Consider the following 16,409-nt stretch of genomic DNA (forward strand, 5'->3'; position numbering starts at 1 on the left):
AACTCACCATGTGGCCTGGACCTACTGCGACTGGAGCAGCCCGGACCCAGGCACAGCCGAATTGGGCCTATACGTGGCCCCAGGCACGGCCGGGGCAGTGAGGATGGAGTGGCATGGACCCAGTAGCACTCGGATTGGGCCCAGGTGCAGCCGGGGCAGCGCAGCCCGGGCTGGATTGACCCCGGAGCAGCCCAGACCCAGCCATGCAGCTAGAGCAGCCTACCTAGGCAGCCCTCCCCGGGCCCGGACCTGCTGGAGCTGGGGGAGGGGTGCCTATCCTGCAGCTCCAGCCTCAGAGCTCCCGTGGCAGGGGACAGGCACATCTTGCCCCCCAGCCTAGGTGCTGCTGCGGGGAGAGAGCGCTGGGGGAGTCCTCTCTCCCCGCAGTATCCTCGGAGCACTCTCCTGCACCCTAAACCCCTCATTCCTGGCCCCACCCCAGAGCCCGCACCCTCAGCCAGAACCCTCACCCCCTGCACCCAACCATCTGACCCAGCCCTGAGCAACTCAGCCCCAGCCCCACCCCAGAGTCCGCACCGCCAGCCAGCCAGAGCTCTCAGACCCCTGCACCCCAACCCTCTGACCCCAACTAAATCATCCCAGCCAGCGCTTTGTCAAGCCGGACCTTAAAAACCTCTAAAGATGGAGATTCCACCATCTCCCTGGGTAACCCATTCCAGTGCTTCACCATCCTCCCAGTGAAATAGTTTTTCCTAATATCCAACCTAGACCTCCCCCACTGCAACTTGAGACCATTGCTCCTTGTTCTGTCGTCTGCCACCACTGAGAACAACTGAGCTCCATCCTCTTTGGAACCCCCTCTCAGGTAGTTGACGGCTGCTATCAAATCCCCCTCACTCTTCTCTTCTGCAGACTAAATAAGCCCAGTTCCCTTAGCCTCTCTTCATAAGTAATGTGCTCCACCCCTAATAATTTTTGTTATCCTCCGCTGGACTCTCTCCAATTTGTCCACATCCTTTCTGTAGTGGGGGGACCAAAACTGGATGCAATACTCCCAGGTTTCAGAGTAGCAGCCGTGTTAGTCTGTATCCGCAAAAAGAACAGGAGTACTTGGGGCACCGTAGAGACTAACAAATTTATTAGAGCATAAGCTTTCGTGGACTACAGCCCACTTCTTCGGATGGTTCCATTCTATATGCATCCGAAGAAGTGGGCTGTAGTCCACGAAAGCTTATGCTCTAATAAATGTGTTAGTCTCTACAATACTCCAGGTGTGGCCTCACCAGTGCCCAATAGAGGGGAATAATCACTTCCCTCTATCTGCTTGCAATGCAATACTCCTACTAATGCAGGCCAATATGCTATTAGCCTTCTTGGCAACAAGGGCACACTGCTGATTCATATCCAGCTTCTCATTCACTGTAATCCCCAGGTCCTTTTCTGCAGAACTGTTGCTTAGCCAGTTGGTCCCTAGCCTATAGCAGTGCATGGGATTCTTCCATCCTAAGTGCAGGACTCTGCACTTGTCCTTGTTGAATCTTGTCAGATTTCTTTTGGCCCAATCCTTCAATTTGTCTAGGTCACTCTGGACCCTACCCCTACCCTCCAGCATATCTACCTCTCCCCCCAGCTTAGTGTCATCCGCGAATTTGCTGAGGGTGGAGTCCATCCCATCATCCGGATCATTAATGAAGATGTTGAACAAAACCAACCCCAGGACTGACCCCTGGGGCATTTCACTTGATACTGTTATACCAATAGAATAAAAACCAGCAGGATCTTATTAAGAGGGATAAGGCAAAGATGCCACATTTATTGTAAATATAATGATAAAGCAAAAGATAAAAGTAAACAATGTTGTTTGACTACTTATTCCTTATACACACACACACACGCATATATATATATAGAGAGAGATTCATTCACACAATTGTTCATTCAAGTTTTGTATAGGTGTTATAGTTACCAGCCTAGAAGTTGCTCATGCCAAGTTACTGGCCAGGTATCTTGGTCATGAGGATGGAGCCGAGTCTGTGTCAGGTGCACCTGATGCTCCTGGAGGCTGGCAGCAGAACCAGAGACTCAAAGTCCTCAGTCTTGAGAGTCCATTCTTATAGGATTTAATTCCTATGTTAGTCTATGGGAGCTGTTTCATTTTGCTGTTGCTGACTCAATCAGCAGATGGCCCATTCCTGGACACATTCTTGGGCACATTCCTGGTGGCTCCAAACTGTGCAAAGTTTGTGTTTCTCATCCTTCCAGGTGATAGGGTGGATCTCAGTTTATCCTCCGGGGGGGGGGGGGGGGAGGGGAGGGATTGTCTGGTCATCCACTTGACACATTCTTCGGCCGATGGATACTCCCTTTCTAGGCATTCATCAGCATACATTCCATATCTTAACCATATTTTAATTTACTGTCTCCACCACTTTCAGGGTGTGTGCTAATTCATTTGAGACTCCCGGCCCTTTAATCACAGAGGGTGGGGGTCTGTCCTAGGAGCTGTTGAATGAAGTGAAAGTCACTTAAGGGCTTATAGTGTTTATTTACATTGTATCAATTACTTCAAGAACAAAGTCAATTAACTTGTTTGTAAGTTTTACATAGTAATAAAGTATCTTTCACAGAATAGATATAATCAATGGCTTCTACAGACAGTAGCTTACAAATTTTAACAAAAGACCCAAGAGATTTTTGTACTTGGTGAAACTGTTGGATTTTAAAGTGTGGGGGACAAATTATGAGGGGGGTCACTGTCACTTGGGGGAATCACTGTTAGTACCTTCTTTAATATCCCTACAATACCGGCTGCCAACTAGACATTGAGTTGATCACCACCTGTTGAACCCGACGAACTAGCCAGCTTTTTGTCCACCAGGCTGGAGGGTCAAGCCCACAGGCGTGTGCATGCGGTGTGCCAGGTGTGCCCGGGCACACCCTAATGCAGGGGTGGGCAAATGGCCCCCTTCTCCAGGCGTGGCAAACTGCGGGGTCTGCGCTCCCCAGCCAGAGTGCAGCAAGCTGCCAGCCCCTCCCCCGCCTTTCTCCTTCCCCATGAGTTCTGCCGCCGCGTGCAGCGCTCTGGGGGCCACGGCTGCACGCTCCCGTGGGGAAGGGGTTGGCTCTGCGGGGAGGCAGTTACCTCCCCCTTCTCCTGGAGCCATGCTGCCCCGTGTGCAGTGCTCTGGGGGCCAGGGCTCCGCGCGGTCCTGCGGGACAGCGTTTGGCTCTGCGGGGAGGCAGACACCCTCCTCCCTCCCCTGAGCCCTGCCGCCGCGTGTGCAGTGCTCTGGGGGCCGGGGCTGCGCGTGCTCCCGCGGGACAGTGTTTCGCACCGCGGGGAGGCAAGGAGCCTCATCTCCTATGGTAAGGAGTCCGGGGCCAGGGGGGGAGTTGGATAAGGGGTGGGGGGAGTCAGGGGACAGGGAGCAGGGTGGGTTGGATGGGGGTGGGATTCTGGGCGGGGGTGTTAGGGGTGGGGGGTCCCTGGAGGGGGACAATCAGGGAACGGGGGGGTTGTATGGAGCATGGAGTCCCGGGGTCTGTCAGGGGGTGGGGGGTAGATGGGGTCAGGGGACGGAGCAAGGAGGGTCCTGGGGGGCAGTTAGGGTGGGGGAGCCTCTGGAGGGGGTGGTCAGGGGATAAGGAGCTGGGGGGAATTAGATGAGTTGGGAGTTCTGGGGGGGACGACTGTCAGGAGGCAGGGGTTCGGAGAGGGGTTGGGGAAGGCAGGGAGCAGAGGGGGTTGGATGGATCGGGAGTTTTGGGGGTCCTGTCAGGGGGCAGGGAGCAGTTGGATAAGCATGGAAGTGGATAAGGGTCGGGGCAGTCAGGGGACAGGTAGGGGGTAGGGTTCTAGGGGGGCAGTCAGGGGACAAGGAGCAGGGAGGCTTAGATGGGGGTGGGGTCCTGGGGGGCAGTTAAGGACAGGGGTCCCAGTAGGGGGTAGTCAGGGGACAAGGAGCGGGGGGTTGGGGGTTCTGAGGGTGGCAGTCAGGGGGCAGGAAGTAGGAGGGAGTGGATGGGGCGTGGCTAGGGCGTGGCTCCCTGTGTGCACACCCTAATGAAATGGGCTGCGCAGGCCTATGGTCAAGCCACGAAGACAGAGCACCCTGAGTTTCAGAGAAAAAGAGGAGGCAGCAGGCAGCACAAAGAGCAACAGAAGGGGCCTCAGAGGTGTCCTAGTGGTGAGTGAGCCCTGTTACACCTACCTATACATTTATCTGAAGTTTGGCTACACTTTTAAAACAGAAGATTTTGGATATAATTAAACTCATTTCTGGTGCAAATCAGGAGTAACTATTGAATCCAGTGGAGCTGTGCTAATGTAAAAGCTGTGTAAGTGAGGGCAAAGTGAGCTGTCAGCTCCATTTTGCTTACAAACATGTCAGATTCTGGACGTTACTGCCTATTACTTGCTAGTGCAATGATAACACTGATGTGTAAACACCATTTCAAATAATGTCTGGCCCTCATAGATTCTGCTGGTGTGCACTAAAAGCTTCCCAGGGCATGGTATTGTAGTGACGTTTCAACAGTACATTAACACACACTATTTATGTTGCAAATTAGCCATGAAGAGATTTCAGTATTTACTAATTTGCTTCATATTCAAAATATTTGAATAATGGTTTCTAGGAATATATTTCAGCCTATATTTTGCTTCAACTACATTTCCACTTACTGTGGTTCCTTTTTCTGGAAATAATTTTTGATAATATCTGACTGTATAGCAAACCCATATGCATCCTTTCAGATACCATGTCACAATACCCTTTGCCTGCCTTCCTTCTTGTGGCTCAGCAAGGCTCTTGCAGATAATATCAAATTGCAAATTGGGCAGCTGAATGATCCATGTTGCTTTTTAGGATAATGCCACATGTACATCCCTGCACAGAGATAAATGCAATAAAGAGAAGAGAGATTTTTCAGTGGAATATTGCCATTAATGTATTAGAGTGGGATCAACTCTGCTCCTTGTGTTCTCAATCCTGGGCCCTGGCTCAGGCTTCCTTGCAATGCTCAGGCAACATGAAACAGCTGGAAAGCTGCCATACAGGCACAGCCAATCAGAGATGTGGAAAAGCTCTACAAAACTTGTTCCTCTCCGCCCCTTGTCACTTAGGGGGCATGTCAGAACAAAGACGACCAGGGGCAGAACACACTGCACTCTGGCCCATTTTCAGCCCCTACAGCCATTGGCTGCAGGAAAGAGCCGCTTTGGAGCTGCTCTCAGGGCTTGTCTACATAATTTGCAAGCATAAAAAAAAGAGTAAATTCATTAAGGTCCTAATTCTGCATCCTTATTCATGTGAGAAGTCTGTCAGTCAATGCAACTTCTCAGTGGTACTCAGTGTACTACTCCAGGTGAGCCAGTGCAGCATACCAAGCTTAGGTCTGAGGTGTCATGTAGTGCCGTAGATAAAGCACTAGACTGAAATTCTAGAAACTTGGGTTCTTGTCCCACCACTGACACCGCTTGTGTTAGTCACTTCTCCCCTTTGGGCCTCCATTTTAAATTTCTTCTTCCTTCTTGTATACTTTCTTTGGGGCAGGGACTGGCTCCTACCTGTACGGATACCTGCAGGTACCATTTTAATACAAGTAGTAATGAATGTATAACCTATGCTGAAAACAGTTTCCTTAACTCTTCCATCATCCCTCGGTAAAGGAAATGTCAAAGAACAGCTAGAAGGAGAAAGCTGAAAAATGTGTATAAAAAGGAGCAAAACCAAAAGCTGAACAACAAATGGAGTCTGTGGATTAGCTATCAGGGGTAGCCGTGTTAGTCTGTATCTACAAAAACAACAAGGAGTCTGGTGGCACCTTAAAGACTAACAGATTTATTTGGGCATAAGCTTTCGTGAGTAAAAACCTCACTTCTTCGGATGCATCCGAAGAAGTGAGGTTTTTACTCACGAAAGCTTATGCCCAAATAAATCTGTTAGTCTTTAAGGTGCCACCAGACTCCTTGTTGTTTTTGTGGATTAGCTGTAGCGTCATTTAGTAACAAATACAACAGTCATCATTTACAGATTAAAGAGAGAACGTTATTTGTTAGGTGTCAGGATGATTAATATTTACATTGTCAGCTCAGCTCTTACTCAATACGTTGCAGTATTGAATGAACATATTACAGGTCCTGAGCACAACCCTAGAGAGAAAGGAAGTTGTTAACACAGTAGCAGGAGCTCATATCTTTCTTATATAAGACGCCTTTAATCATTATAGCCTGTGACGTTAAATCCCAATGAATATACATCCGGAAAATATATTCTCCAGAAAGCTGTGTTCCGTCCTGTATTTATACAGAAATATTTAATAAAGAAAAGCACTCCAGACAGCTCTGATTTAAATGGAGCCCTGAACAGGTGACAGAGGTGCAGCCTGTGCCAAAGGGAGCTCTGGCTATCTACATACATGGCCATTGCAAGAGGGGGAGGAACTGTCTGATCATTTATGCACGCATTCTGTGGGTATGTGTCAAGATCTGGTCATTTAGAAACAGAGTCTGATTCTCTACAGTTGTGCAATTATCTACATGAGTACAAAGTGGGTGTAAAAGCAACTGCTGGTTTAAATAGAGAATTCTGCTTTGGTGGCATTTTGCACACACTATGTACTTATGTGGTGTGACATTATCTGATTAGAATATGACCATGCAAATCATTGTTGCTACCATTGTTATATAATTGCAATGAATCTTATACAAAATATGATGCATGTCCAGAAAGGGTTAAGTAGTTTGCAGGCTAATTGACCCAGATTCAACCTTTAGGGACATATTTATAGATTCATTAATAGATTCTGGGACTGGAAGGAACCTCAAGAGGTCATTGAGTCCAGTCCCCTGCCCTCATGGCGGGACCAAATACTGTCTAGACCATTCCTGATAGACATTTATCTAACCTACTCTTAAATATCTCCAGAGATGGAGATTCCACAATATTGGTAGATAATGTTTGTGTTTTTGTGTGTTTACATATATATATTATTAGAGGTTAACAGTGTAATCAAACAGTCCCTGTCTATGCTGTATTCTGTTAATTCAGAGATTGAAAGGACATTTTAACATTTAAATGAACTTTAAACATAGTGACATCACTGTATTCATCTCTCTTTGAAATGTATAGCAAATCACCCAGGAATGGTGGAAAACAGGCAATTGCCTTATGTTAATCCATGTAGCTAATTACCGTGATGCTTAGGAAATAAGTCTACTTCAAAGTCTCCATGATTGCCTATTGTTCACCTATGTTCACGTATTGTTCAGCTGTCAAAGAAGGCCTGGAACTGTATAAAAATGTCTTGGGTTCTGATCCTTTTATTCTCATATCTGCTTGATGCTTCATGCAGGGAAAACTTAAGTCAAAGGGCTGAGATCTCCAGTTCTTCCTGGATCACCCTGAATATGGACATTGGATGATAACCTCTGGACAAATTCTAAAAGAACTCTTTGCAACTACAAAGCTCACCATCTCTACTATGAATCTGATCTCAGAACTGTACTCATGTCTGTATGTATATTGATCTTTTAACCAATAATCTCTCTCTCTTTTTTAATAAATTTTAGTTTAGATAATAAGGATTGGGGGTAAGCCTGTATTTGAGTAAGATCTGAAATATTCATTAACCTGGGAGGTAATATGCCCGATCCTTTGGGATTGGTAGAATGTTTTTATATGATGAATAAGATTTTCAGTAATCCTTATCATGTTTGACTTGGATGTCTGGGTGGAGGCCCAAGGCTGGGTTACATTAAGGGAACTGTGTTGTTGGCTTCTGTGTAACCAGGAAGGTGTTATAGAAGCTGTTTTGTGGTGGCTTGGTAAATCTAAGTATTGGAATATCCACCTTCTTTGGGGATTGTCTGCCCCATTCTTTGCAGTTCACCCTAATTGAGTAACCTCAGTGAGGTTCCCCAGGACTCCGGACACACATGCATAGGTGCTGACTTCCCCTCTGCCCGGTGGGTGCTTGCCTGCCCCTGGCCCCGCCTCTTCCCGCTCCTGCACTGCCCTCACCCTGTCCCCATTCCACCCCCTTCCCCCAAGTCCCCACCCCTGCCCTGCCTCTTCTCCACCTCCTCCCCTAAGTGTGCCACATCCCCACTCCTCTTCCTCCCTCCTGGAAAATCCTAAGCGCCGCCAAACAGCTGTTAGGTGGCTGGGGGGCGGGAAGCGCTGGGAGGGAGGGAGAGGAGAGGGAATGTGGCGCGCTTGGTGGTGGGGAGCTTGGCTGCCGGTGGTTGTGAAGCACCCACTAATTTTTCCCTGTGGGTGCTCCACTCAATAAAACAGTATTAGAGTGAAAGAGGTTAATCCAAAGGCCCTTGAAGTAAATGGAAAGATTTCCAAGCACTTTGATGGGCTTTGGATCAGACCGCTAGGAGCAACCTCTACCTTTTACTTCTGGTGTGACTGGAGTCAAGAATGTAATAATAATAATTAATGAAGATATCCCATCTCCTAGAATTGGAAGGGACCTTGAAAGGTCATCAAGTCCAGCCCCCTGCCTTCACTAGCAGGACCAAGTACTGATTTTGCCCCAGATCCCCAACTGGCCCCCTCAAGGATTGAACCCTGGGTTTAGTATATATAACCCTGGGTTTAGTAGGCCAATGCTCAAACCACTGAGCTATCCCTCCCCCCAATGTTGTCTAAAATATCCAGGTTTACCGAATAAGTCAAAGGAAATAGCTAAAGAAAAATCTCTGATAAAAGCAGCAATAATAAAGAGAGGCTGTAATAAAAAACAGCAATACAACTATTTGGCCAAATTTTCTCTCACTTGTGGAAGCAGGGCCAACTCCAGGCACCAGGCAACCAAGCACATGCTTGGGACGGCACCTGGTAAGGGGCGGCCAATCTTGGGGTGGCAGGAGGCAGCGCGGCGCAGCGCGGCATTCCGTGGGGGGGGGTGCTCCGGCCACGCGGTGCACGGCGCTCGGCGGGGGGAGGCAGGCTCCGGCGGTGCGGCGCTCGGCGGGGGGGGGGGGGGGCGGCGGCGCGGCGCTCAGCGGCGCAGCACTCGGCGGGGGGGCGGCATGGGGCGTGGTGCTCGAGGGGGGGGTTCCGGCGGCGCTCAGCGGGGGAGGGGGGCTCGGCGGGGCAGCAAAAAAGTTAGAGCCGGCCCTGTGTGGAAGTCAGTGGCCTTGTACTAGTGCAGCTGAAAGTAGGATTTGGCCAAATATTGCATTTACTAAGCCTGCATCCCACCATTCCTTCTCTCACTCAGGTAATTAGGAGAGCTGACAATCACTTCAGTGTCTTTGTCCTTACTATGTAGAGAAAGAGCCTGATTCTCCCCTGCCTTGTACCTGGTCTTGTCATTGACCCTTGGCTCAAAAGATTGCTAAGTGATTGTCAAACGCTTTCAAAGCAGAATGATAGGAATGAGGGAAAGGTGATTTTTTTTTTTTAATGAAAAAAGGAACAAATATTTGCAAAAATGTTCATGAAAAATTTCCTCATTTATTGATCAGCTCTCATGGTAGCATTTTATACCCACTTTGTGTAGGCACAAATAATAATACAAGGTGCAAGGTAGTGGAAAATCAAGTCCATCAAATCCTAAAATCAAATCCTAAAATGCACAGATGCCTCTTCTCATTGACTTCATTGGGAATGTGCATCAAAGGGAGGATTTGAGACGTTAGGACCTTTATGCAGCAAAAACCCACTTCATACTAAATAACTTGAGTGAATTTTAAATTACAAAATTATATATAGCTCAAGAGACAAATATATTTATTTACATGATGAAATAACCTATTCCATGAAAAACGATTTAGAATGATTTTGGCTAAGAAGCCTCTGGCGCATACAGGAGTTAATATAGACTGATCTAGTCCTAGTCTGCACCAGCCTTCCACTTCTTGCCTGCAGTATATCTCAGCAGGCTTTCTTTGGTAACTCTCCTGAAACTCTCGAGAATTGTTTTCAAGTCTGCTACGCGCTGGTGCCAAGTTGGTGGAGACTAGGCCATGGCTTAAATGGTGGTTCTGGGGAGAAGAAGTTAGTTGTCTTCTTCTGGATCTACTTGGCAAATAGAGCAGTCTCTTTTTTCAGCTATCATTGTAAAGACATAAATACATTTTGACAGTGAGTTAATGGTGAGGAGCAGAGAGCAGTTCTTAACAGCTTTGAATGTTCCCCCCCAAAACATATCAAAGGAATTCACAGAATGAGTATAAACAATCATGCTATGCAGAGGCAAATTAGGGTTTTGTGGGGCCCTTGGCCAGAGCAAGTGAGGGCCCACCCGCCTGCAGTCCCCCCACTCCCACCCTAGCACTCCTACTGGGGAAATATTGTAGGAGTGTGGGGGCTTGCCCTGACCCCCCCGCCCAGCACTCCTGTCAGGGAGCTGGGTTGGGGTGCGGGGGCTTGCCCCACACCCCAACAGGAGCACCGGGCAGGCAGAGGTAACAGGGTAAGCCCCCATGCCCCAACTCCGCTCCCCAGCAGGAGCACTGGTGGGGGGGGACTGGGCAGGAGGAGCAGGTCAGGGCACGGGGGTGCCCATTTTTCTGGGGCCCCTGGGCCCAGTGGCTAATCCACCACTGATGCTATAATTGTGTCTGAATACCACTCTATAATATACAAAGTTAGAACAAAAAGAAAGCAGCAATTTACTATTTATGCAGGCTAAAACATGCTTATTTCCAGGTAAACTTTCAGAACACTGTGTTCTGAAAGTTTGTGATCTAGTGGCGCAACATCCTTTAAAATGACCATCTGTGGAAACTGATGTTAACCCACCTCCCTCCTCACAGAATATTACAAGAATGCCCTGGAGAGTAAACAATTATTCAAAATAAAACCCCAGCCTCTGAGTTAGGCACTGACTGCTGACTGAGGAAAACATTTTGAAGCTATCACTGGGTATGTTAGGAATGCCAATAAAAATCACATTCACAGCTCTCCATTATGTCCCAAAGAAAACGATAACTCACGGCATAGCATATGCTTCTAACAGAAACAGGCCTTTCTATTTACAAATATTTTCGTAAGTGTAAATTATCATGCAAACAATGGACTGTGATCTAGGCACTTACTCACAATCTAGGTGGCATATAGAACTTCTTAGTTCTATCCCCAAATATTTAGAGTCCAACAGGGGTTTCGTTACTTGGCTTTCATCAAAGGCATTTGCATTTCTCCCCTACTATCTCTTTGGAAATTTTGGCTAGGTTAGTGATTACCAAGGGGATATGATTGTCTTCTTTTACTTCTATAACCATGTAAAATTTTCCTCATGAAAATGATAGACCAGTTTCTGATCTTATCACACTGGTGTTAATCTGGAGTAGCTCTATGGACTCCACAGCTCTGCTCCCGTTTCCTTGCACATTGCTCCACACCTCCCACCTTGTGCACTGCTCACTCCTCTCACCTTGCTGCTATGTCTCCTCTTTCCATTCCTGCCCCAGTGCCTGTTTTCACACTGCTCCCTATGGCCTTGGCTACACTTGGGGATTCACAGCGCTGCCGCGTTTTCACACCCCTGAGCGCAGCACGTTGCAGCACCGTACAGCGCCAGTGTAGCCAAGGCCTACGTCTGGAAGGACACTACTTTTTTGCGTGCCAAGTGTCTTAAACACTGCTAATTCAAAGAGCTTCTTACACCTTGATTTTCATCACTTATTTCCATTTCATGGATGACATTCTGGCTCCCTTGACATCAATTGCAAAACTCCCATTGGTTTTGCTGGGACCAGGAGTTCACGCCATATGTCTAGGTTTGGCTCACTTAGGTTGTAAACTCATTGGGGCAGAGACTATGGGTCAGATTTTGAAAAGTGCTCAGCTCCCAGCAACTCCCATTTTGATGCTTCTGGACAGATTTTTCAATAGAGCTGAGCACCCAGAACTGGTGAAAACCTGTTCATTTATTCTGGTGCCTAAATGGGAGTTGAGCTCTCTTGAAAATTTGGCCTCATTTGTGGTTGCTGAGCACTTTTGAAAATTTGGCCTCAGGTCTTTTTAAAAAGTCTCTATAAAGGACCATGCAGAGCTATGGCAGAGAACTGATGATGATGATGAATATAACTGAGATGGGAATCTGGACCAACATATGCAATTAGACTACTGCTACCACGATTATACATTAAAATATTGTAGCACTTTTCTCTGGAAAATGTCGAATACCTCACAGCACCCATGTGAAGTAAGAAAGTAGTAGTATTCTCCATTTTACATATGGGGAACTGAGGTACAGAGAACTTAAAGGCAACACTTTCAAATTGGCTTGCCTAAAGTAAGTCACCTAAATAAATGGCCTGATCTTCAGAGATCTGAGCACCTATCACTTCCATTGATTTCAGAGGGAATTAAGGACACTCCATACCCCAGAAAATGAAACACCCTATTTAGGTGCCTAAACACAGAGTTCAAAAATTTTAGTCCACATGACTTGCCAAGTCATACAGTTAGATGCAGAACCAGGAATATAACCAAGAATTCATAACTCTATCCCCATACTCGTACCACTAGATCATGGAAACGGTACTCAGCCCATTTAACTGTCTTCAGTCCACGTGCTATATACATGCTGCCTAATTTCAGAGGAGTCGTTCCCCTTGAAGTCATTGGGAATGTTGTGCACTCAAAGCTACTCCTAAACACAGGCCAGGCATTGTAGATCTTGCTCAATTTCTATGGAGACTATTATTCAACCAATTTTAGGAAAACATCCTCTTATTGTGCAAATATTGGCTGTAGTAGAGCAAGCCTAGGCTCATGTACTTACTCTATTTCCTTACTGTTGATGATTCGAGGGTCTTCATTCTTTGTTCAGAAGATCTTGATGACCTTTCATTGGTTCCTTCTGTCAGAGAAGTTTTAAACCATCCAGCCTGGGAAAGCACTTTCTTGCATCTATTTAGGAATACTTGGCTTGAAAAGCAATACAGAACTGGATCAAGTGCACTGTTTAGGTATGTAAAGGCAAATGAGGCATGTAATAACTTGCCAACAGTGCCAATATGTTTAGAGGCCACTTTTATAATAACCACCCCAACTGTAGCAATTAAAATACTAGGCAAGAAGCAGACGATATATACCAAAACAATGACTATCAGCACTTTCACAGATCTTTGGACCTTGTTCCTTTTAGCCAATTTCCTCTGCTTTAGCTTCAAGATAATGTTGAAAATACAGAACATGATGATGCCTAAAGGCAGAAAAAATTCAAGAAAAAATAATATTGCATGCCACGTGGCTGCTGCTCGTGGTTCAAAACGAGGGTTATAACTTTGACATGAACTGTTCTTACTCTGACTATAATCCAAGGTAAAGACATGGCCGTTCATCAGTATAACTATGATCCAAAGTGCAATTGCTACTTTTGCAGCACAGGATGTTGATATTTTACTCAGTTGGTGGTGAGGATGAACCACTTTGAAGTAGCGATCCATTGCAATGGCAGTGAGAAATACAATGCTTGCTGTCCTGTTCACTGACAACATGAATAGGTTGACCCCGCACAATGTCTCTGTGAAGACCCAGACTTCATTATGCGTGTAGTAGTGGATACGAAATGGCAAGTTGATTATCAGGAAGAAATCAGCAATGATCAAGCTGAATAAATACACGGTGCTTGATGACCAGAGATTCCTGTAGGAGCAAAAGATGCCCAAAGCAATGCCATTTCCAACAAGTCCTATGACAATCTCCACACCAACCACAAGAGCAAAAATCACTGCAATTGTGGCAACTCCATCCGTTGTCATGTTGCTCATTGCTGCGAATCTGGAGCGCTTGCTGGTTTTTAAATGTCTGCTGCCCACAGTTGGATGGTGAGTTGAGATGCTTGCAAATACTTGCCAAGTGTCTCTGAAGTGAGCTGCAAAGGAAATACAGTGAAATTTCAAAAAGTGGTATTTGTATGCAAAAAGTGAGTCAATACCAACATGACACTCTATCTGAAAGTGTCTAGAGATAGAATCTTATCAATCGATTGTGAAATACTTTCTGGTCATCGGTACAGCTTTGTGGTGGAGAACAAAAGCTGATCGTGCTGTTTTAGGATGAAACAAGCAAAATTTAGATTGCATCTGAAGTTCTCCCTTTTTTCTTCTATTGACTTGTCTGTCTGTCTGCCTCATCCAGTAAGAACTAGTCTAAGATCACAGATCCCTTTGCACAGGACACCCAACCAAATCTGTATGTTTTATATAGTGTGCTTATTATTTTCCAAGTACAACATAAGGATTTAGTTTTCATTATTCTTTGCATGTGATTTTTCCTTAGGAACATAAGGGCAAAGGAACTGCCATACTGGATCAGAATAGTCATCTATCTCATCCATTATCCTGTCTCTGAGGGGGGCCGGTACCAGCTCCTTCAGGAGAAGGTGCAAGAAACCTGCAAAGGCAGCTATTGAATAACCTGCCCATGGAGAAAGTTCCTTTCTATCTCCCAGCAGTAGTTGTTGGCTTATGTCCTGAAACATAAGGATTTTATAAATCTTCCACACCATTCTCCCTAAACCAACGTTTCTCAAATGCGGCCAGGACATCCTCCTGGATGGTGAAGGGGTGGGGCAAAGCATCAGCCCCTTCCCCTCCCTCCTTGTTGCTCCTGGATGCGCCACCCTGCACTGCTTCGGTAGAGAGGTGGGGCAAAACACTGCAGGAGCGGTGGCGAACGCTGGCCCCGAGTGCCAACCCCTGACCCTGGCTGCGCAGCAGCAAGTGCTGGCTCCAGCCACGCAGCGGCGGGTGCTGACTCCAGCCATGCCGGCCTGGGCTCTGGCATCCAGCTCTGGGTACTGGCCGCGGGCACTGAGCCCCCACGGCCCTGTATCCATCCCCCACTCCCCAGGACCCTGCTGCCTTCCTGGCCCTGCATCCATCCCCATCATTGCCCCGGGCCCCTCTACCTCTCCCAGCCCTGCATCCATCCCATCATCACCTCTGGCCCTTGCTGCCTTCTGTGTGAAGAAATCTGGTCTGTTCCTGTTGTGGATCAGCTCCCTGAAATCATCAGCATCTAGCCACACAAACACTACTTTCCAGGCCTCCACAGGCTTTGCTCCCTCTGTATAGGTAGTTATAGGCACACTCCAACCCCCGAATTCTTGGAGCATTCCCTGATCCAGCCGCTTCCCCTGGATCACAGGATTACCAGGCCCGCTGTTCCCAAAGGAACCGTACATACCAGCTTGTAGGATTCAACTCAGGATCACCACTTTGCTTAACCCCTCAGCACTTAGGTATATTTATAGTGTAAACAAGAATAAGTTTATTATCAAAGAATAGAAATTGGAAACCAATGATTACATACAGAACAAAATCATAACACGCTTTTTAGAGACTCAACTTCGTTAACAAGTTAACCTCCTGTCGAAATAAGCTTATTTCACCTGAAGTTCTCTCCAGTGTTTTCAATCAAGCCTGGTTGAGACCGCTTTTTCATGATGCTAGTTGGTACTAAGAGGTTCCTGGCTCATGCCTGCATATTAGAGTTGGCTGCAAACTAGAGTTCCTATTCTATGGTGGGCTGCCAGGAGCTGGGCAGATGAGCTGGCAGGAAACCAGACAGGTTTCCAGTGAAACCCGGTCGAGAAGGTAGGGTTCTGTCAGAAATCTGCCCAGTTTCATTGGAATTTCATTGAAATCAATATGTTCCCATGGAACGTTTCAGTTTGGACAAATTGGTATTTTCTTATGGCTGGGAAGGAGAGCTGATCTTGCAGACTTCCCACGGAGTGTGAGCTGCTTGGGCCAGGAACTGCTTAAAGACTGCTGCCTTTCAGAGCCTCTCGGAGGGAAGGGAAGTTAGGCCCAATGTGAGATTGTTTGGATTTGCTACCAGTGACTGACTTGTTGCTGAGTATGTCTGCCGTAGGTGATGCCCTGTCTAATGGGGATGACAACTAAATAAAAAACATTTTTGTCTTCAAAATGGGGGCCCAGAAGAAGTGGTTTCCTGTGAGCCCAAGAGCAAGCCTGTTATGCTGATGTAGCAGTGATTTCTTGACTCTGCAGCTTCCTGAGAGGAGAGATCTGCCCATTTGCTTTCAATTTCTTGTGCTGTTAACACCAAAGCCCAAAGGAGACAATTCCTGTATCAGTGGAGTTCACTATTTCACTGCTGATCATTTTAGCACACACTTCCAGCTAATTTTCTTATCCCTCAATCCAAACTGCCAACCCAGGTGCCAAAACCCCAAAGGTCCTCTACCAGCAGCTGCCAATCTTCCAGCTTCATCCTGGCTAACTTTTCTGATGCAGTTAGACACTGTGTAGTGGGGCAGCTGCCTCACTCTGGCATGGAAGGAGTTCGAGCATGCCAGAGAGGCTGCATGGAGCCCCAGCCAATCATGGAATGGCTTATTGGGAGCCAATTAAATGGAGTCTTGAAAGCAGCCTATCAGGGCCAGGCTGGGCCCTATAAGAATGCTGCAGGGCAGCGAGGAGCTGAGTCTCTCCTTGGAGGGCA

At 47.0% G+C, this 16,409-nt stretch overlaps 1 protein-coding gene and 1 long non-coding RNA gene across 3 annotated transcripts in view; one reads left to right on the forward strand and one right to left on the reverse strand.

The window, feature by feature from the left end:
• Positions 1–3,010: 3,010 nt before the first annotated feature.
• LOC101945115 (uncharacterized) overlaps positions 3,011–16,409 on the forward strand; it is a 124,086-nt gene continuing 110,687 nt past the window's right edge. Inside the window, exon 1 of one of the 2 annotated variants that reach the window (XR_010599917.1) lies at positions 3,011–3,327. This is a non-coding gene — a long non-coding RNA (uncharacterized LOC101945115). The remainder of the gene's footprint in view (positions 3,328–16,409) is intronic. The other variant, XR_010599918.1, reaches the window with a different exon arrangement.
• Positions 9,043–13,705, reverse strand: OXER1 (oxoeicosanoid receptor 1). Its single transcript, XM_024113763.3, has 2 exons — positions 12,715–13,705; positions 9,043–10,031 (listed from the first exon to the last, which is right to left on the reverse strand). The coding sequence occupies exon 1, from the start codon at positions 13,703–13,705 to the stop codon at positions 12,716–12,718; it is 990 nt and encodes a 329-aa protein (XP_023969531.2). The 3' UTR covers positions 9,043–10,031; position 12,715.

The sequence above is a fragment of the Chrysemys picta genome, chromosome 3, assembly GCF_011386835.1.
Source record: "Chrysemys picta bellii isolate R12L10 chromosome 3, ASM1138683v2, whole genome shotgun sequence".
Taxonomy (NCBI): domain Eukaryota; kingdom Metazoa; phylum Chordata; order Testudines; family Emydidae; genus Chrysemys; species Chrysemys picta.